This window comes from Leuciscus leuciscus (genome assembly GCF_965113295.1).
Source record: "Leuciscus leuciscus genome assembly, chromosome: 8".
Lineage (NCBI taxonomy): Eukaryota > Metazoa > Chordata > Actinopteri > Cypriniformes > Leuciscidae > Leuciscus > Leuciscus leuciscus.
The window spans coordinates 17277096-17299418 of record NC_138732.1 but is presented as its reverse complement, the minus strand read 5'-3'; the positions used below and the strand labels follow the sequence as shown (position 1 = coordinate 17299418).

Below are 22323 nucleotides of genomic sequence, written 5' to 3'. Positions count from 1 at the left end.
GATCCTCCACCAGTCCACCTCCCGCCTGGACTCTTGTTTTGGTTATCACGTCTTGGAGCGTCTGGTAGCCGCTCCGTAGAGGGGGGGTTATGTCACAGTGTCTGGTTTGTGTTCCCTGGGTCACCACTAGATGTCCTCCTTCCCCACGGTGTCTGTCACATTCTTGAACTACATTCCCCACGATCCTTGTCTCATCATTGCACTCAGCTGTCCCTTTTCACTCATCATTGCACGCAGCTGTTTCCCATTACATTGTTTAGTTCTGTGTATAAATACCCTGTCTGTTTTAGTCCTTGTCACGGAGTCATTGTTGTATGTCACTTACACTTCTTCAAGTCGGTTTCCTAGTTTGAGTTTGTTTTGTTCCTTGCTTGTTTATTTTGTTATATTGGACTGCTAACATGGATCTGGACCCCTGCATGGATGACGACGAATTGGATTGCCCTAATAAAGAAAGTGTTGTATTTGGATCCACCTGTTTCTCTCCCTTTCCTTGGTGTGTGGAACGTGACAGTATCACGTTCTCCCATGTATTGTCTCAACCCTGCCCTTCTTATCTGATTATTATCCATTTTTATTATCTGATTGTTGGTTAATTTGCCCTACTTTCTCTCCATTTATACCCTTTCATTCCCTATATATTCTCCACGTTCTCAGTCCGTTGCCAGTTCGTCGTTGTGACTCATCCTATGTGAACCTCTTTAGGTCATCCAATAATTTCAAATCCTGTCCTGCCGTGTCCAGGCCGCTCTCGTCAGCCGTGCCGGTGAATCCTGCATTTTCTCCTCGGGTATAGTTTTTGCTTGTTTTTTGTTTTATTTGATCAATTACAAAAGCAAATAATACTTTGCATTTGAGTTCTCTCTACATCCTTACCCACAAACCTGACACAAACAGACTGAGGACGACAGCAGAGAAGAAAGCATCTGGAAACAAACGCTTATAGGATCATGAAACTCTACATCCTTTTCAGTTTTCTGCTTTTGGCTGGTGAGAAATTGCAATTTAACTTAAAGCATCACTGCCTGCATTTTTATTCTAAAACTTAACTTGAAAATGCTGCTTATGAGTAAGAAAGCTATTGCACATGACAGAAGTCTATTGCACAAATGAAGCATCATTCATTTTGAAAATGTTTATATTTTAAAATGTACAATTACTCTGTTTAAGGCTAAATTAAATACAGGTTTAAAAGAATTAAAAGAACAGGTTTCACATATTATAGTAAACGAAAATGAGTATTAAGATGAAGTTTTATTGTTACCATTTTTAAATAATTCACTGATGTTTTGTGGTGTCATTAAAAACATTGTGAAAAGAGAAAACATTGCAAAAACATTCCAAAAAAAGGAAATACAGTAATTATGCAAATTCAAGTTTGAATGTGTGTCTCTTTTTCAGTGATTTGCAGCTCTTCTGTTGATGCTCAAGGTATGAAATGTTAATGAAGAAAAAGACAAACATACAGACAAATATAAAGACAGACAGGAAGCATAAAGTAACACAGAGATGAGTTTAAGAAAATTATGTTTCTATTTCACAGTGAAATTTGGCCGCCTCTGCAGTAGTAACCCAAGTAACAGAATAAGAGGATGTGATAGACTTGGTTGTGGACATTATGGAGCCAAACGGTAAATTTGATCATGTTTCTTCTGATTGTCTGTATATAAATCTGTTTCACAAGCAAATTTTGTTTTATCTGACTTTTATCTCCTCATAGCTCTTCCCAGAAATCATTGACGCACATTTAGCACATAACACATTTGTAATGGAGGTGTGCTGTGACATTGATATCATTCTTTTGTTTTGAGTGTGTTACCACACAAATTTGACACAACCCAACATTACAAAATATCTTTATTCTGCATCATACACTCTTAGAAAAAAAAAGATAAATGGAGTTCTATATAGAATGGTTCTTTATTCAATTTGAATAAATCCTTTATGGCAAATGGGCTCTATAAATTAGACACCATTCTAATACAATAAAACAAATAAAATTCATCACCATTTACTCACCCTCATGTTGTTAACATGCTGTATGACCTTCTTTCTATTTTTGATACTGATCCGACTGCTTTTTTCCATTCAATGGAAAATTTGGAAATGAATGTGTACTAATACTATTATTCACTACAATTGTCACATGACAAACAATAACAAATTTGATTTATTGCATCATGTTTAAATGCATATTAAGATTTGAGAGCTAGGGAAAGAAAAATAACTTTCTACTTAATTTTGGTCACATTATGTGTGTTTGTGCTGCAGTGGGAATCGGAAACATTTGGGTCTTGACATTGCGTGTGCTGATGGAGCCACAGTTTATGCTCCATTTGATGTGAAGCTGAATGGCAGATCTAGGCCATACGGAAATAAGAATGCAATCGATGATGGCATTAACTTGAGCGGGAAAGGTGTGTACCTAATGTTAAATATTCTAAAGCATGAATAGCAACGTTGCAAAATGTTCTTTTAGAGACATGTTTGTGGAAAAAACAGTGCTTTCTTGATAAAATACTACAACTACTACTACTACTAATAATAATATAGGAATAAGATTTCATACAATAAAAGCATAATCTTATATCTCCCACATCATCTGTTTGGCAGGTCTCTGCTTCAAGCTGTTCTACGTAAAGCCGGACCGTTACACCGGGACCCTGAAGAAAGGGGAGAGGATCGGACGTATGCTCCCAATGCAGAGCGTTTATCGTGGCATCACTTCCCATGTTCACGTTCAAATGTGTAAGAAATCAAATCCCACCAAGTACTTCTGATGCTGATGGAGTTGATGACCACATGCAACGGCAACCATCAAACCACTTCAAAATCTTCTGCCATCTCTGAAAAGTAATACAGGGACCTGTTACAAATTAAATTCTAAGTTAAAATGATAATTTATTGATTTAATTAAAACTTTTAAGTTGCAAACATTATTTTTTGAGTTCTGTTGGACATAATGTTGATCTATGCCTTAATATTGTGTGTAAACTAAAATTTCTGCGTTAATTGATTGACTGTAAAAATGTTTTGTGTATATCAGGTTTATTTCTTAATGCTGGTGCCTAGCACTTTGCGATCTAACAATAAAGATTTAAAGACTATTATGTTCTCAGTGTTACATGTCTTAAATAGTGCCATCATAGCATATAAATCATCCTTTTTTTTAGACCTTATAAAGAAATACAAAACATTGTCTGCTAATTGCACTGAAGTTATAGACACTGATAATTAGTAAGTGAAGTAAAAACAATCAAACGACATACAAATCTCTAGAGTGGCTGTGTGCTCTAATAAATATTCATGTTTAGTTTGAGCCGACCTGCTTTTATTTTTTATGTTGTTTTGTGTAGTGCTTTGACTTCTATTCTCGGCTCTTTGTAGCAAACCATTAATTACACATTTAGCAAAGCCCCTTTCAAGAAAAGTCTGTTCACTCAGTGACCAGATTTGCAATGCCTCCGGGCAGCTATTTCAGGCATCCAAGACCAAGTCCTATCTATTTAAATGGGGGAATCCTGAAATCTCAAAAAAACTGCTTGCCGAAATCACAATTAATGAAAATATTTTAAATCAGCCACAAAAGGAGAAAGATAGAGAAAAAATGTCCTGCTCACGCTCACCCATAAAATGTCAGTAAATAGTGACCAGCATTAAGCTTTTAAAAAAAGTCGGAATAGTATCACAGAATGATCCAAAGTTATCAATTGTCATTCTGACTATCATCAGACAAACAGAGTTCCAGTCCGGAGATATTTAACTCAGTGAAGAAAGTACACTTATACATTTTTTGGGGGATTCCTAGGCATTATATTTTGTGTTGTGTTTTTGTTAAACTTGATTATTCTGGGTGAGACGGAGTGAACTGCGGAGCTAACAGAATCACATGAACGAGCACTTTGCGTAGCCGTGCTCCGAAGACCAACGCACAAGGTCAGGATATTCAGTAAATAATACGTAAAATTTCATATTGTATACCCCCAGAACACTTGGAATATACAACACGTGTCACATGGGATCATTCTGTGATATTTTTGCTTCTTTTTAAAAAAAGCTTGATGCTGGTTGCTATTAGCAAGCAATAGCTGTCATTTCACCAATTTCAGCCTTCATCTAGCCAAAATAACCTTGAATTTGGTACATGTCGTTTTTGCCAAAATAACTTGCCAGATGTACTGTATGATATTCCAGCATGTGAGCCAAGTCAACAGTGATTACAAGGTGTTTGGTTTAATTTCTTTGACATGCTATCTAATTGATGACTAGTCTATTCTTGGGCTATGGTTAGACTTCTATAAAATTTTCAAAATGCAAAATTGCTTGCTGGGTTACTGCCATTTTTTTTAAACTCTCCCTTTGTGGCCCATAAAATAAATAGGGGTATATGTCATTAGAACAGCAGGGTGAGTAATTTATAGGGTTGGGTATTGGTTGGGTTTTATCCGATACCAGTACCTACTCGGTATTTTTCAAACGGTTCCGGTGCTTAAACGGTTCTTAAACCGGTACTTAAGAAAACGAAACCGCACACACTTTATCAAAAAAAAAAAATACCTGTGTGTGTTTTCTGAAAAAGATTGTCTGATTTCTGATAAAATAAAAAATTGTGCTGATGTAGCCGAAAACACTTAAGTTAAGATTAAAATTTAGTCTTCTCATATTATTTATATATAGGCTATATATATATATATATATATATATATATATATTATATTATATTATATTACATATTATATATTATAGACTTTTACAAAACAGAGAAATATCTGACACTGAGCAGAAATATTTAACACACCTATATAGTATAGCCTCATATAAATATACTTGATATACTTCATACTTGATATGCAATATTTGCAGTTGGCATTAAAATACTAGACTTACCCGAAGAGAAACACTGCAGCTGAATTTGAACTTTAGTCAAGAGTGTCAGAGGTTTTGGGTTCTAATCCGCATTCATAGTTTTTTTTTTTTTTTTTTTTAACCGATTATGCTCATCAGTGGTTGTATATCAAGCAGGGACACTTTGTGTGCATTATATGTTGTGATTTCACCAGAACGAATAGATATGAGGCGCCGTCTAGGGCTTAAATCGAACTTCATTCACGGACACATAAAACGCTTGCATACACATACTAAGTAGTCACACATACATGTGTACTGCTGAATGCTCCAACTTTATGAAATGCACAACGTCACATGACATCTAAAGTCGCTCACGCACACACACACACACACACACACACGAGACGCGCGGAACTCTCCGCGCACATACTCATCTGAGACGCGAGCACGCACACACACAAACTCGCGCACATAACTCATCTGAGACGCGAGCACACACACACACACACACACACACACACACACACACACACACACACACACACAAACTCTCCGCGCACATACTCGTATAGACGGCGCCTCATAAATAGATCGATCTCTGCGACGTATTGAAGCGCGCGTCCGAGTGAAGAAAGTGCGGTGTGCGCGAGCCACAAGAGAAAACACTGTATCAGCGCCACTGGCACTTTGATCACTTGATTTAAAAAACACAGTTCAGCGTTAGATCGTCTCTTATTTAACAAACGAACTAAATGAATGCTCTGCTGGTTAACTGGATATGTTTTGTCATTGGATCGTTAGGGTTATTGGATTGTTAGTGCCGCGAGATGTTTTATAGGGACGTCCCGCGTGACGTCACGCCATTTGGAGCAGCCATCTTGACGGAATAGAAAATGCTAAACCGCTGGTGATAATACAGCTCGTCGCGAAATATTCATCTATTTACCAACCTTTGCGGTGATGATTGAAAAATCCTTCCCCGCTGGCGTCCAAATCAAAGAGTTGCTGACCCATCCGGACTCGTGATACCGATAGCCTGCTAAGCTTTTGTATGCTTTTAATGAAGCTCCGGTGTAGCGTGATGGGAAGTGAATAAGGTAGCTGTAAATGTCACCGAACTCAATGTCAGGAAGTTTTTCTACACATTTAATGCCTGTAAAAAGAACTCGTGGTGCTTCATATGGATCTATGATTCCTAATTATTTTATCTTCCTCTTGTATATTTCTTTTTATGATGACATGACGTGAAGAGTTAGCTGACGGCCGCTGCGCTAATAATAGATAGTGGCCAGTGACCGCGACGCTGAAGTGTGTGAGAACAAATGAATAACATCAGTGCAAACCACGAAAATTTATTTATTTGGATTAAATATTTAAATATTAAATTTTAATCATTCTGTGTCATTTTTCAATGTCAGTCTTTTCACTATTTACATGTTTATGTCCAAAATGCTATAATATTCAAAGTAGTTGACTGTCGTTCTCCTCTACCCTGTGTACATTATTGATTAAATAGCCTAACGTCGTTAGCCTATTCAAAATCGTTACAGGCACCTCGCGAGCATTCATTCATTCAACTATTTTAAAAGACTGGAATAAACACTAGCACACACAAGCAATCTTTTTATAGTCAATTTAATAAATAAAAAATGTAACAACAGGTATGAAATGTCAGAAAGAGAAAAAAAACGTAATGGGAAGACGACAATAGGACTGCTGTAGCTTAGTGGATAAATATATTTAGCCTATTTATTAAGATTGCACAGTTGGAAAGAAAATATATTTATAGGAACATTTCAGCAGGCTCAAGATAATTAATACAGTGACCATTATTCGTTATTTTAATCAATTCGCAGCCATAAAACGTGATAATTCGCATTCTCATGTATGTGCGCTTGTGCAATAGTATTCCGTCAAAATGGCTGACACGCGGCTAGGGGTCACGTGACTGGGAGATCCCAAGTCAGGCACCGAAATCAGGCACCGAAAGTTGCGTTCTTATTCGGTCTCGATACTACAGTTTATGTCAGAACCGGATTTCGGTACCCAACCCTAGTAATTTATAACTCCACTTTTAGACATACTGTACACTTGCTAACTTCCCTAAGCACTTCCCCTCAGGGGAATCCCCACTGCTATTTTGAAGTGCATTCAACTTCAAGTGGATGATGGAAGTTTATTTGGGCTTACCCTCGAACCCTCGATTTTGAGTCTACTCAACATGTACACTTCAGGCAGATCCATAGCCCACAATGCACCATGATTGTGACATCACAGCAGATCATGCTTAATTTACTCCCACCCCACACAACTCTGATATTGGAGTTATTTTGACATTTAACCACATTTAATACTTGTAGCTACCGTAAGCTTTTTTACACAGTTATAGTTTATTGTATTGTTATTTTCGTTTGTGTATTTTTAAAATATTTTATATGTCATATAAATACAGTCTATTAATATTTAATATTTGTTTAAATATGCAATTTACAGCCCAAGCATACATACAGACCTATAGAATGGTGCGTAAACAAATCTATAAGGAAAACTGTAAAAAATCTGCTCCATATACGATTCCAGTGATCAAGGGCTTAAAGCTACAATATGTTATTTTTTTCGCTGCTAGGGGTCACTAACCTCTTACAAGGCGTAGGTTGATGACGCAGTGATAAGCGGAATGATGGCACTTGTCCACATGCCAAAGGATCTAATAATGTTTATGGATGAGTGAATACATTGATGTTTTTAACATGACTGTGGTATGAAGCAGGTCGCGATTGCTAATGAGAGACAGATATCAGCGCCACACGCGAGTCCCACAGATATAAAGGAAAAAGGACATTTAATTCTACCGAACTACCCGCAAGTGCTGAATTACTACTCGCACAAGTCAGTTTATTTGACGAATTTAACTTTTGAGGTAACGCAGTGGTGTTTCACTTGGTCTAACGTTACACTATCACACTAAGCAGCAATTGAGTGTGTTGAAAGTTATAATGTTATTCTATGTGTTAGTTTGTCTGCATGAGACTAGCAGTAAGCTAGATCAACATTAGAATAACATACTGATCATATTCTAACATTTCATCATGTTGAGCTATATAACATTTATTCGTTTTATGTACATTTGCTCACCTGTCTAATAAAGTACATACAAGAGTGGCGTCTCTGTCAAGTCGAAGTTTGTCACTATGTTGTACTATGGCAGTATGAGCGGAAACCAGGGATAACGTGGATATTACGTCATTGACAGGCGACAAGTGAACAGGGAGTCAGGGACGAGCCATTATTTAAAAATGGAATTTCTCTGAAATTAAAAATCTTTTGGGATATTGTAAGTACACAACTGCAGGAAATATATCACACTGTGCAAGTGATTTTTGGATATTTTATTACAAAATTCTGACATATATAGCTTTAAGTTTTACTTGAAGATATACTTCAAGCGAAATCGAAGAACGAACTGATGTGACGTCATTTCGAAAAAAGCAGGCCTAAACGAACTTCGTTTGGAGTTCTTTTGGGAGTTTGAAACAGCTTGCCAAAGCGAACGTTACGGAAAAGTTCGCTTTGGCTAGTAAACACCTTTGTACTACAATTGGTCCGTGGCGATTACGTAATAGGTAGGTGTGCGCTGAGGCTCCGCCTTCTTTAACGTGGAAATCTTTTTCGCTTAATTTCTCCAGTTCAGTTTGTTGAGGTCAGGCCTCCGCATGTGAAAACATGAACACACTGGAGAGAATGCTTTAGAGTAGATAATGAAGTTGTTCTTTTGATGAAACAAGACACTGACGCGGTTTTTCATGTTTAATACGGTAAAGCTACTTGATTTTAAGCTATCTATTATATTAAGTGCTATATAAATAATCGTAACGTGTCTAGGGTGCCGAATTGTACAGCTCGTGCAAACATATCGTTAATATGATCAAATGCTTTTCTTATGCTTTATTAAAAAATGCTTTTTTGTGTGTTAATTTTGTTATTGAGAGGAAAGCGCGCAGCACATATTAACATATTCATCAAACTGTGCTCTTAGCAGTGTGGGCGTCAGCTGTTCGCTTAGTTTATCACTTTATCACTTTAACCCCTAAACGAAGAACGAAAAAGAACTTTCCTGTGAGTATATCAGGGGCCTTTAGGGCGTTCCATCTAAACACATTTCAGTGGTTCCGCTAGTAGTGGGCACTCGTCCAACGTAAGCAATGACATACATCTGAGTAAATGAGACAGAGGGAAGTTAGCGAGGAAAGGGCATACAAAATTGGACTTAAACGCAGCCTTAATTTTCACATTAGGGTGAACTAACCCTTTAAGAAAAGTTAGCAACAGTTCCGCATAGTCGCAGCATAGGTTTTGTTTTTGTGAGAAAACATGGCGGAAGGCAGAGGGGTTTTATAACCTCTACGACCTTTATATGAATGTATTTCTGAAGGGAGTTTGCATTTTCTTTTTATCTTCCCTCCATGTAATGCCTAATAAAGTAGTGTTTATTTGCGCAGCGCCACTTTGTGTACAGACATTAATAGCAGCACTACTGTCAAAGAGTGGATTTACATTGTTTATAACAGCCTGTCTACTGCTTTTGTTCAACCCAATGCGAAAATCTTACTGAATTGTTTATGCACTGTTGTACATTTTAGCAAGTTGATGAAAAATAAGCTAATGTGCATTCTAAAAATCTAAACATTTCAGATAATCCAATTATTCACGTGTGTTACCATTTGAACAATACTGTGATAATATTGAAAACCTTGGTCACTATAATCTTGATATGAAATTTTCTAACTGTTTCATCTCTAATGACAAATAATGTTGTACAACTATTCATCAAGTCTAGCAAATATATTCAAATGTAATTTTTTTTATTACCATACATGGCATTTGTTTTCATTTTCCCATGGATTTATCACAGTGTCCGTCCTGATATGCGGCTGAATAATCTGTAGGCTAGGCTACTGTTGAAAAACATGCCAGTGGACTAGAAACACGTCCAAATGTTCCTCATATTTCAAATAACGGTCATAATGGCTTTCCATTAGTTTAGTCATGTATTTGTTTTATTTATCATAACCCATATCATGTTACCACATTAAATACAAGTTAAATTGTAGGTTTGGTGGTATCAGGATTGGCCACAAGAGGGAAGCATAGTAGGCTACATAGACGGGATTCGGGAACCAGCTTGTGTCTTGCAGTAATATTTAATTTGCCCTGTTAAGCATCTTAAGAGCATTATTCACCCTCTGCATTATAATTAGTATTTTACAGTATTAGACCTTTCAGTGCATAAAATCTGTACTAATATTATCATATAATATTACTTTCTTGAGATATTTAAATTTTTCATATTTATTTTTATAGATGGTCGTTATTTTTAAACTATTTACAATATTATATTACGTTAAAATGCAGTATTGTAAATTTACAGTGCCACAATAAATTGATTATTATTGCTAATAGTTTATTTTTAAATGCATGCATTTGCATATTAAATTAAGCAAGTAGAAAAAAACAAACAATCTAAAATAAAAATGGTAACAATACCTATTAAAAGTCATATATATTTGAAAAGTGCTGTAAATTTTGAGTCATGTCACATAGCACCTGGGGGCACTCCATGTACAACTGCTTGTCCTCACAAAAAAAGAAAGAAAAAAAAAGAAAAGAAAGGATTTTCAGTATCAGAGTATAGCTTTGCCCTGCTGAGACCATAAACCTTAGTGACAGTGGAGAATGTCTGGTCAAACCGGCCAACTGTGCGATTTACTTCTACACCAAACATTTATCACATTCCAAGGGTTTCTTTATGTCCCAATCTCTCTTCTGTCCTCTAACTCTTAGTGCTTGGTGTTGTCCCATCGTAAGGACATGAACATGATGTTGTGAACATGATGTACTGTACTAGTGCCATGTATCCTCCTCATCCTCGGAATATGGACTTAGATCATGTCAGAAGCGAAACAGATTCTCTAGCAAGCTATACATGTGCGATTTCTATTCTATTCTATTCTATTCTATTCTATTCTATTCTATTCTATTCTATTCTATTCTATTCTATTCTATTCTGTTCTGTTCAATCCGGCATATATTGTGAATATAAAACATTTCACAAATAATTAAAAATGCGAGGGCAGGTGCATACAGTTTATTTTATACATTAATAATGGCCAGTTTCTTATTTGTTTTAAAATAAAATGCCTGATGTATCCAGATCACATCACATGCAGTCTGGTATTATGATCAAAACTATTTTCATCCCTTTATTGGATCTTGCCAGCTGTCTTCATTCATGTCTCTCCCTACTCTTACTCTCTAATTGCACAGACCAAACTTTCATCCGTTCCATTATAGATGATCAAACCAGGACACCGAGAGTTCCTCTGGGCAGTGTGAATTCATTTACATCAACTCGTTCTTATTCATTGGAAATCATGGCCTACTGTGCGGAGCTGACCGTCCAGTTTTGATTTTACCCTCCATTCATTCTGCAAGCAAATCACAAATGTCCATCACCAGTGATTATATGTTTAAATTTCAGCTCACAAAGAAAACGTTGACAAGGCTAGGCAATTTATCCTACTCCAGCTGTCCTGAAATAAGATAATAATAATCTATTTTCTGTCTCAGGAATATCTTAAAATCCATTTACAGAAATTCATTTGATTTGCCGTTCTGTCTGCATTGCGTTCTCTTTTTCCCATCTATATGTTACTGACCTCTCCCTTTTCACAGGGATACAGAAGTGTGGGCATAATGAACAGAGATAATGACAGAGGCATTAGTGTGTAGCGAGGTGATTATGAATATGAAAAAGTGAAGGAGCAAGAAATGGTGAGAGAGCATTGAAGGGTTTTCTGTATTCGATGCAGATGAGTAAAGAGTGCTTGTGTTTCAGCTGTACTCACATAAAGTAAAACTACATAAAATACTTATTTTACAGTTTAATGTGCAAAACCAACTGTAAGGAAGTCATTATTTTGTTGGTTGTGGGCTGATTATAGCAAGATTTCAACCAGAAAACAAAAACTTAGTTTGACTGCATTTTAATATATGTGACCCTGGACCACAAAACCTGTCTTATGGGTAATTTTTTTAACCATTGATGTATGGTTTGTTAGGATAAGACAATATTTGGCCGAGATACAACTATTTGAAAATCTGGAATCTGAGGGTGCAAATAAATCGAAATATTGGAAAAGTTATTTGGCGATTGGCGATTTTGCTGATTTTGCTTCATCCACTCACAATTTTTTTTTTTTTTTATATATATTTAGGGTAGGACATTTACAAAATATCTTCATGGATCATGATCTTTACTTACTTTATGATTTTTGGCATAAAATAAAAATCGATAATTTTGACCCATAAAATGTTTTGTTGGCTATAGCCACAAATATACCCGTGCGACCCGTATACCCGGTTTTATGGTCCAGGGTCACATATTTGCAATTCCATTTGGTGCAACAGACAACAATTCTGCAACTCTAAAACTTTTTGGGATTATGATTTACCCTGCTTTTAATGAATAGAAAAAGGGACAGATGTTATTGTAAAAACAGGTTACCGGTACATTGATCAATAAAAAAAGAATCTTAAGTAAAGGAAAAGGGAAAAAGAAGAAACGGACTGAAGAGCTGTGGTATTCCCTGTGTGCTGGATGAGACAGATATGAGATTAGCAGAAGAGTTGGCAACAGCCTTGCTAATGGATTTCTGTTCTGCAATAAGAAGCAATGAATGGCAGTGGGACTCGTGTTTGCCTGCTCGGCAGAAAAGCCATAATCCATCTCCTGCTTTATTACACGATGGATCTGCCATACAGGCCAGGCCATTGAATAGAGTTGACTAATCAGGTATTGCCCTGACTGTCACCGCTTCAATTAATGATTGAAAAAAAGGCAGAAAGAAAGAGAAAATTTAGTTTCCATCGGACTGGAGCAATTGCATCTCTGATGAGCTGCTGTGCTGTTAATTGCTGGGCCTTGATAGATGAGTCTCTTAAGGCTGTTTAAATAGGAGAGGATGAGATTTTTGCAGTGTTGATGTGCTTGACTGGGTTAAAATTATGGGCTTGCGACATATTATCATTATTCCAGAGAAACTGGTGCTTGAAGAAACATGTTTTGTACATTGTTTCATTTTATAAAGCATGAAAAGAAAATGGTTAAGGTAGAAACTGCTTTCAAGAGTTTTGTAAATGTCATTTTGGGGCAAGCCGTCACACGTTTTATATTTTTGTTAGCCAAAAATAAATGTAAAAATGGTTTCATTATAATATAATTCAAAAGGTCAATATGTGTTTAATAAATGTCATTTAAAGGAAAATAAATGTCCCTATTTTGAACCCATAGTAACATTATAGACTACCGCTCAAAAGTGTTTTTGAAAGAAGTCTCTTATGCTCACCAAGTAAAAATACATAAAAACAGTAATATTGTCAAATATTATTACAATATCATTTATTCCTGTTATTTAAAGCTGAATTGTCAGCAGCCAATACTCTGTGTCTCAGTTTTCAGTGTCACATGATCCTTCCCGAAATCATAATTGATTTGCTGCTCAATAAACATTATTATTATTATTATTATCAATGTTGAAAACAGCTGTGCTGCTTAATATTTTTGTGGATACAATTTTTCAAGATTCTTTGATGAATAGAAATAGCAATTACTGGAATTTATTTGAAATCGAAATCTTCTGTAAAACTATAAATGTCTTGACTCTCACTTTTGATCAATTGAATGGATCCTTGCTGAATAAAAGTAATAATTTAAACGGTAATGCAAATTCATATAGGATAAAGTGTGACAAGTTACTAACCTCAGTCTCGCTATTATTGTGCTATTGTAAAGGTGTAAAATACACAGTGTGCGAATATTTGTGGACTTAAAATGCACACTGTGCTTCTCTCTGTGACACTCTTTAAGCTGCCTGTATCTCAGATATCGTCGCAGCTTCTCTTTTTTCACGGACTCTCTGACCTGTCGTCCTGGCTCTTGGGCAGTCATTAATTACACATTTAGCTGAAGTCTATTAGTGTGTGTCAAAGCTGCACTCTTCCAAAGCCAGCAGAGGAAATAAAAAGGAAAGAAAAAACTGAATGAGAGTGTGTATGTGTAAGATAGAAGAAAGAGAGAGAGAGAGAGAGAGTTCTGTAAACATTACTCAGATGGAGGTGGCCATGGGCAGACTCGCTGCAAAGCCAGCTCTCCTCTGTTCTTGTCTGTGGATGCGACATTAGCCACTGCTTTAATAACAGAAATATAAAAGCTATAACCCTCTCCCCACTGGCAGTAAATAAACCTTGCAGCTCGGTTCTATTTGAAGCGAAATATTACTTTTGCTTACCCCTTTCCTTCTCAGACATTCAAACACAAAAAGTACCACCTGCCATCTATTTTATCTTTTGTTTCCAAGCCAACATGATTGTCAATAAGAAGAATCTGAAGATCAATGTGTGCTTTTAATGCACATAACTGTGCAGTACTGGCAAAGTCACTCAGTAATACAATAAAAAAAGCTTTGATAAAAAAAATTAAAATAAAAATTTCAAATCATTTGAAGTGTAACTCAAATAATAAGCATAAAGTGTTGCAGAAATGTGGGATTTCATGGGTAGGAAAAAATCCTTAATACAATTATGGACACAATTATGAGCATCTTGTTCATAGTACTTTGCTCAGTTATGATGGTCCTAACCCATGTCTTTAAAGTCTCCCCAACAATTCTAATTACCTTAAAAAAGTAAAATATAAAAGAGCAGAGAGGTCATGTTATAAGGTCTGCATAAGTATTCATTAATCTAACAAGGATTTTGACATTCAGGCCCCAGGCTCCTCTCCCTGATGTACACAAAGGCTGAATTACACCACAGAGTGGATTATTCCTCTTTGGGGCGGCGGTGCCTCCTTCTCTCCAACTTTAATTAAGTTTTCAGGAGCCCGTTAATGAGCAGGTTTATTAGCTGCAGGATACAGACTGATTGTAGAGGGAGAGTTGGCTACCGAGGACTCCCAGTCTGAGTCTTTGGAACTCTCCAAACTCTCCAAACTGATTTCTGTTCGATGGAGAGTCCCAAAGATCTACTTGTTTAGTAACCACACTTGTCCTAAGGTCCTTAAAGCGTCTTGATAGAAAGTTGGCATGAGCAGTTTGGTAAAATAGAGAAAACATTCTATATCAAACTGATGTAAGAAAGATTTTAGAACCTTGTTGCTCTGTTTTATTTAAAGCTGCAGTGTGCGATTTCTGAGCTAGCATCAAACTCAATGGCAATATATAAATAACAACAAAACTGTTGTCATTGATCATTTTTCTTAGTAGAAGCAAATCTGTAAGGAAGATAATAGAATTATTTAAAATCAAAAGCCATTTTCTTTTAGCCCTCTGATTTGGGTTTGTCTCCTTGTAAAACTGTTTTGAAAACTTTTAACAGGTTTTTACCAATACAGCTACCAAGGTTAACTAATCGTGAAAAGTGTTGATTATAGCATTTATATTTAAATCTACGCATTAAAGGGTTGCAGCTCTGAACATTTTAGTCGATCACAGTCATGTCTGTTGAAGGATCAATGAACTCTTTAACAATCAGACAATTTAGAATAAATGACAAATAAATGTCATCAGTATAACACCTTAACAGAATGTTTATGTTTTTTGTGTGTTTCACATCTTATAAGCTGTATTTTGATTCTGCAAATGGCATTTGCAGTTCAGCTGTATTTGTTTTAGGGCTGTTTTCTCTTTCTGCTTTAAGTGGCTGTAGAGTGTCTGATGTTTACAGTGCTGGTATTGATTTGATTCTGAGGTCTAGTCCACAGACTCAATAGCAAGGGCCCGTGGCTATTGAACCACACAGATGGAGTCAGAGCTCGCCTGTGCGGCATGGAAATAATGGCCCTGGGTTACCAACACAGGAGTGGAAATGTTAAAGCGAGGTGAGCAAGGTTAAATCTATACTCTCAGTCAGTCTGCACAAACACGGCACACGCAGGGGAACATAAGGACCAGCGGCGATAAAGCAAGATGTCATGAGGGGGGTAAACTAATTTACACATGCATACACATGCACAAAAACAAAAGCTTTGGTCTTTCGTAGAAGTGCTTTAGTGAACATTTACAATTCTCACTTAAAAATGCGACAGGACATATGTGAGAATAACACTGGGGGGGAAAATCTGTGTTTCTGTCCTGTAATTTAGTATTTTTGTGTTGTGTTATTTTATAATCTAACCTGTATATTATCCTAAAGCTTCCATTAATAATAATTTTAAAAAAACAGAGTTGTCACGACGACAGTAAATTTTGGGAAATATCTTGCCGCTGAGTGCCGTGACTGACCAGAATCAAGTATTCCAGCAATTCAAGCAATATGGAGGCTTTGTTAGATCATGCCAATACCCTGTCATCAACGGCAGAATGTTAGATCGGATGGATTTCCACGTCAGAAATATCAGATGTATTAGCTCTGACCCCAGACGCCGAATCACTGTCAGAAGATAAAATTCTTCTATCAGCCTGAGAGTTTGATTGAGAAAGCCAGGGAAGAGCAGAAGCAGGAGATAAAGTGATGATAGTAAAATTATCAATAGGCCTACATAGAATCCTCATTAGCGGCCGTTTCAATGTAGCCTGGTAATACCAAACTCTGCTACTTCGCTTTGCTTCGTAGACAGAGTCTGGCATGGCATAATTGAAAAGTGTTTTCTTTCTCGCGGGGGGGGGGAGGGGGGCGCTTGTCTGAAGTTTAAAATCATTGGTTACCCGTAAGCCAATCACATAACGTTTGGTTATGGTGTGTGTTATGCGCATGCTCAGCCGCATCTAACTTCCACTGTAAACACATGTATGATGCGAAAACAAAACCATAGAGCGAAATACCGGAGTGAACATGGCTGTGAACGACTTTTGCAGATTATGTGAAGTAAATCTACGCATCCACGGTACAATCAGCGTCTACGTCACGGCTCTCAGCCCACCCTCTGTTCGTTGATTGGCCGGCTGTTTTCAGGCCGGAGGAAAACGGAAAGCTATGACGCTGTCTCAGACTGAGTACAGAAGCGAAATGAAATTGAGCGGAAGTACGAAGTCTGACGTAGTCAGGCTAGTTTCAATGGGCCGCTATACATAAGCCGCTAATGAGGTATCTATGTATGCATATCTATGATACAATATCTCACACACCGATTATAGATTGGCGAGTACAGAAAATCCCCCAAAACATAAAGATCAACTTAGGCACGCAGGCTTTGGGAAAAACTGAGAAATAAAACAAGGATCAATATCGGCGTGGCGCTTTCGAGATGGAGAGAGCTTCGCGACAAACTGACTTGATCTGTCCACAAAGACTCCGCTCTTGCATGTGTTTTAATAGACAGGTAAGCAAATATATATTATTTATTGTATTTATTGTATTATATATTGCACTTTGTTTGTACTTCAGTAACGCTTTTTATCAACTCTGGTGACCAAGTCTATGGCAGTGAAATTAAGTATGTGTTGTACAAAAATATTTAGCCATTACTTGCAAATGTGGGTTTGTTCAAATGTAGGCTACTTTTAGTACGATTGTTGTAAACGTGTAAAACTGCACAGCATTAACCCAGCAAATCATTTGACAAATAGTCACATATTAGTAACAGGCTAATATAGAATTACATTTCACGTCCCTGGCAGCTAATTCATTCTTAAAGTAACACACAGATTACTATTGAATATCCTTCAGCTTTTTTCCACAGAATATCTTGAATTCAATTTATTTTTCTTCCCCCATTGGCAAACATTTTTTTTTCTTCTTGTTTTAAGCATAAACCTCACTAAATTGTGTTAAATTTGTGCTAAGACCAAGAAAAAGCTACAGTACAATGGGTAGGAAATCTTAATATCGTACACAGTTTTGCTTCTCAACTAAATGCACTTTTTCGAAAAATGAAAAAAATTATTTATTGCAGTGCAATGGTCACCTTTTTCGAAAACAGGAACCGCAGCCGAAGGATATGCGTGGGAGGTCAAAGGTCATGCAATAACTTCTTTTCCTGACATCTCGCCACCGTAATCACAGCCCACTTTCTCTCAGTGCTGAGCATCACGGCTATATAAAGCCAACATGCTGGCGAAATGGGACTGTGTGTCATTGTGTTTAGGTGAGCTGGAGTTATACTGCACAGTGGAAAAAGAGAATTTGTATGCAGTAGGTGTGAGGGGGTCTAGGTGTTCCTAAAAGAGCAACTGTTCTTGGACATGTTCTGATATTTGGATATTTTTATGGAGAGTCTGTCTGAAGGGTGTCATGTGGGAATGCTGTGTTTGTGTTTGTCTTCTGAGGACTCGGATGTACAGACACAGAAAATCAAAGAGAAGAGATGAAAACAGCTGAGGCACAGGTAGCCGTGGGCGGTTCAGCTGGTACTTAGAGGTCTCATCTTTTCTGTCTCTCTTGCTCTTTCTTTCTCTGTGTCTCCATCACACACACACACACACACACACACACACACACACACACACACACACACACACACACACACACACACACACACACACACACACACACACACACACACACACACACACACACACACACACACACAGAAAATAAACTGATAACTCAATAGCATGATTGTATAATGTTTGCATTCAGGGTATGCACACAGTATATGTGTTTGTCAGAACAGCTGTTTTCCAGAATATCTGGCTTGGACAGACCTCACTTATTACCTTTGAAATATTCTCCATTAAAGCAACACTAAGGAACTTTTCCTCTTCGGTCGCCCTATAGGTTGGAAGCGGAATTGTCCATTACTACTGCCGTAAATAATTTCACCGCCCGCAGCCTACTGTTGCACGCAAGCTCGCTGTTTATCTAGCACCGGCTTTGGAATGAATGATGTCCACAGACAAGGTAGTGTATGTTGCATGATTTTATGAAAGTATGATGTATTGCGACATCAGAAACGAAGAAAAACTAAATAATGACTATTGTAATGCTTGACGTAAAGCAAGTCAAATTTGTAGTTTTCTTATGTCTCATTCGAACTACAGAAATGCAACCCGGTTTGGCAAACTTACATAGCAGATAAAGGACAGCAAAGCGAATCCAGAAGTGCCTTTCACCCTGTTACGACTTGATGAACTACTGATACAATTTTGGAAACATTATTTTAAGGTAAACATTTTTCCTTAGTGTTGCTTTAATATACACGTGAAACAACATTTTTGGCATGCTCCACTGTGACTTTCTTTTGCTGGCCATTTCAATTGAATGTACCTTTCCATGTATCTTTCCATGAATCGTTTACTCAAAAATGAAAATTATTTATGAATACTAAAGCTTAAAAAATGATGGTCTATAAGATACATGCACTATATTTCAAGACTTCGTAAAACAAACAATAGCTATAATGGAACACTGAGTCAGCGATCATTCAAATTGGTTTGGTGAACTGGATAAACCAATTTATTGAAAAGATCAGGCTCAACTGAATGTTTTGTTTATGAAAAGTCCAAATTCATTTCATCGCATTTTAATCATTTTAATGGTCAGAATGTTCTAGCATAAGGGTTTGGAACAACATAAGGGTGAGTAATCCTTTAAAAAGTGCCTATTATGCCCTTTTACAAAGTCTTGATTTAAAAAAATTAATAATAATTTGTGGGTCTACTAGAATAGGTTTTCATGCTTGAATGTTCAAAAACACATTCTTCACATATTTTACATTGTTGCATCACCTCTCTTCCCAGTAAGTCAGTGACGCTCCGTTTAGTTCCTGTCTCTATGAAGCCCCTCCATCCGAAAAGCACAATGTACTCTGATTGGTCGGCTGGATCAGTGTGTAGTAATTGGTTAACCGCTTTGAGTGTGTTTCGGAAATGTCATAACCGCGAGTTTCAACACACTACTAACGCTACTCAATCAGGATATGCATACGACTTGGGAGATAATTATTTTATGAGGAATATTTTGATGTGTATGTTCCCGTAACAAAAACTCTCAAGACTGAAATCGAGGTGTTTCAGGGAGATCAGCAACAGTGCTTACTGATATAGAGAATAACTCCCTTTGGAGTGACTTTGTGCTTTGTGACTTTGCAGACCTTTTTCATGCTCAAACAGCAACATTACTCACTCAAGAATGTAGAAAATGAAAAGAAAAAAAGCATAATAGGTCCTCTTAAATCTTATTAAGTTGGGAATACTGCTGTTAAATGTTGGTTCCTCACACAGCCCAAACCATACACAGTCAACTCATAAAATCCATGTTTGACGCTTTGCTGTGACAAATAACCAGTCGGAATGTCTTGAATCTCACTAGAGCTGGTGTTGTGAATGCAGAGCTAATGGGTAATGTATTTAACATTAAGAGGCACAGCACACAAACAGCTCTTGGTGTTGGTGAAGTGAGAGATGTGGGAAAAGAGTGGAGAGGAACACAGAGCTGTGGGTCTTCTGAGTTATATTAAAACACCCAGTGAGACCTTCCACCTTTTGGCATTCTGTTCTCCATATCTCTCTCCTGGCGTGTTATTAAAATAACAGAACTCTGAACGGACTCCATCGAGTGTGGAAGTGGGAACTTGCTGAACCCATTAGACAGGTTAATTAGTACAAAGGGCCAGGGCTCAACTCTGAATGCACTCTCAGATGGCCACCAAAAAAAAAAAAAAAGAAAAGAAAAGAAAAAACACCCTGGTCATTGAGCTTTGTTCCGCTCTGCATGAAAACCCTCATGGTTTTCTCCCAGACTGTTCCTTCACAGCTAAATGTCAGTTGTCAATCAAGTGCAGGGTGTTCACATTCAACATTACCAACCTGTGACATGGCCATCATTTTAATCATTCTCCTGCTGTTAATTTAGGACACATTATGAACACGATTTAATTACTTAATATCATAATTATGGGTATAAGGAGTTATGCATGGCAGATATACAGAGTAGATCATTAAGTTAACCTTAAAAGTTTAAAGATTGAATTCCCCTGTTTGCTTTCTTCATGCATATGATATTTATACATTATCTGACTTATCTCACATTCCAGATAATCTTAAATTGGCACAGGGAAATCAATGTGTCTTTAGGGTAACCATCAACTGATTTATAGTTGTGTGACACATTCACACTAATGAAATGTTGTTTTTATGTTATTATATTAGATATCTGTGTATCTTTTTACATATCATCTTAAAAAAACCAAAGTAACTTTTGAATAGCTGTTTAAAATTTTGCGGTTGGTACATTTTTTTGCATAAAGTCTCTTATTCTTACCACGGCTGCATTTATTTGATCAAAAATACACAAAACAGAAATATTGGCAAATATTTTTTACAATTTAAAATAAATGCTTTCTATCTTAATACATTTTAAAATGTAATTATAAAAAGTTGATTTTCTTTAGTAGCCATTTCTCTTGTCTTCAGTGTCACGATCCTTTGGAAAACCTGCTGATTTGGTGCTTAAGAAACTTTTTTCAGAATTCTTTGATGAATAGAAAGTAATGAAAAAAAAAAGATTTATTTGAATAAATAAATAAAACCCCAGGCTGTGTGGGGTTGGAGCCTGGTTTATGTCATTTGCCAGTCACTCTTCTCAGAATCCACCCAAAAGCAGATTTAAAATGAAGATTGAACAGTCTATAGTAAGCAAGATACCATGTTTTAGTCAGACAGACCTGTAATGATCGCTTTAATAACCACCATCTGCCTGTGCCGAGGGACTTTTGACTCCATCAGTATTTGATGAGACGGGGGCTTTGGGGGATAAGTAACAAGAGACCAGCTTCTTTAGACACCGTGGTGCTCAAGGGACTTGCACTCTAGAATGTTCTGCCACACATTAGCACCCCTTTCTCTGATTCTCTGAAACCATTGCATAGCATTCTCTATCAACAGCAGAGATTGTGCAAAATAAGACACATGCAAGGTCACCGTCTGAAGGCCTTCTTAAAGGGGCAGTAAGCGATTTCTGGTAAACGCTGTTGATATTTGAAATCACCAAAACAAACACGCCTATACTCATCTTGATGCCTCTGCCCCCACATTCACGACACGTACACGCTATGCAAAAAAAGGCAATGATTGGCGGAATCTGCTGTGCCTATAGTTGTTATTTAGCTCCTTTACTCCTTCGATGGCAAAGTCATCCCTTTCATCCCAAAAAACAAACACCCGTTTTCATGAACAGCTTCTGACATAACACGATAGTCCATGTATATTACAAATATGACAAGATTAAGGGATAATAGTGATCGCTAAAAGGGGAACCATATATTATGATATATGATGATGCAAGTGAACAAACAAGCAAAGATGACACACACGTACAGTATATTTAAGCAAAAGACAGCATATCTTAGTTCTGTGAAACACAGCAAAACCAACGTTACTCACGTATCGAGAAGAAATAAAGCAACCTTGGCATCCGTTTTCAGGCCTTAATGTCTCTCCAGCGTTGGAAAGCTTCTCCGATATTAACGCAGATCCTATA

At 37.1% G+C, this 22323-nt stretch overlaps 1 protein-coding gene across 1 annotated transcript; it reads left to right on the top strand.

Annotated features, from left to right (window-relative positions):
• Positions 1-637: 637 nt before the first annotated feature.
• Positions 638-3057, top strand: LOC309505227 (leukocyte cell-derived chemotaxin-2-like). The gene is made up of 6 exons (XM_082178595.1): positions 638-790; positions 898-990; positions 1402-1431; positions 1544-1631; positions 2272-2417; positions 2614-3057. The coding sequence occupies exons 2-6, from the start codon at positions 951-953 to the stop codon at positions 2778-2780; spliced, it is 471 nt and encodes a 156-aa protein (XP_082034721.1). The 5' UTR covers positions 638-790; positions 898-950; the 3' UTR covers positions 2781-3057.
• The last annotated feature ends 19266 nt before the right edge of the window (positions 3058-22323 follow it).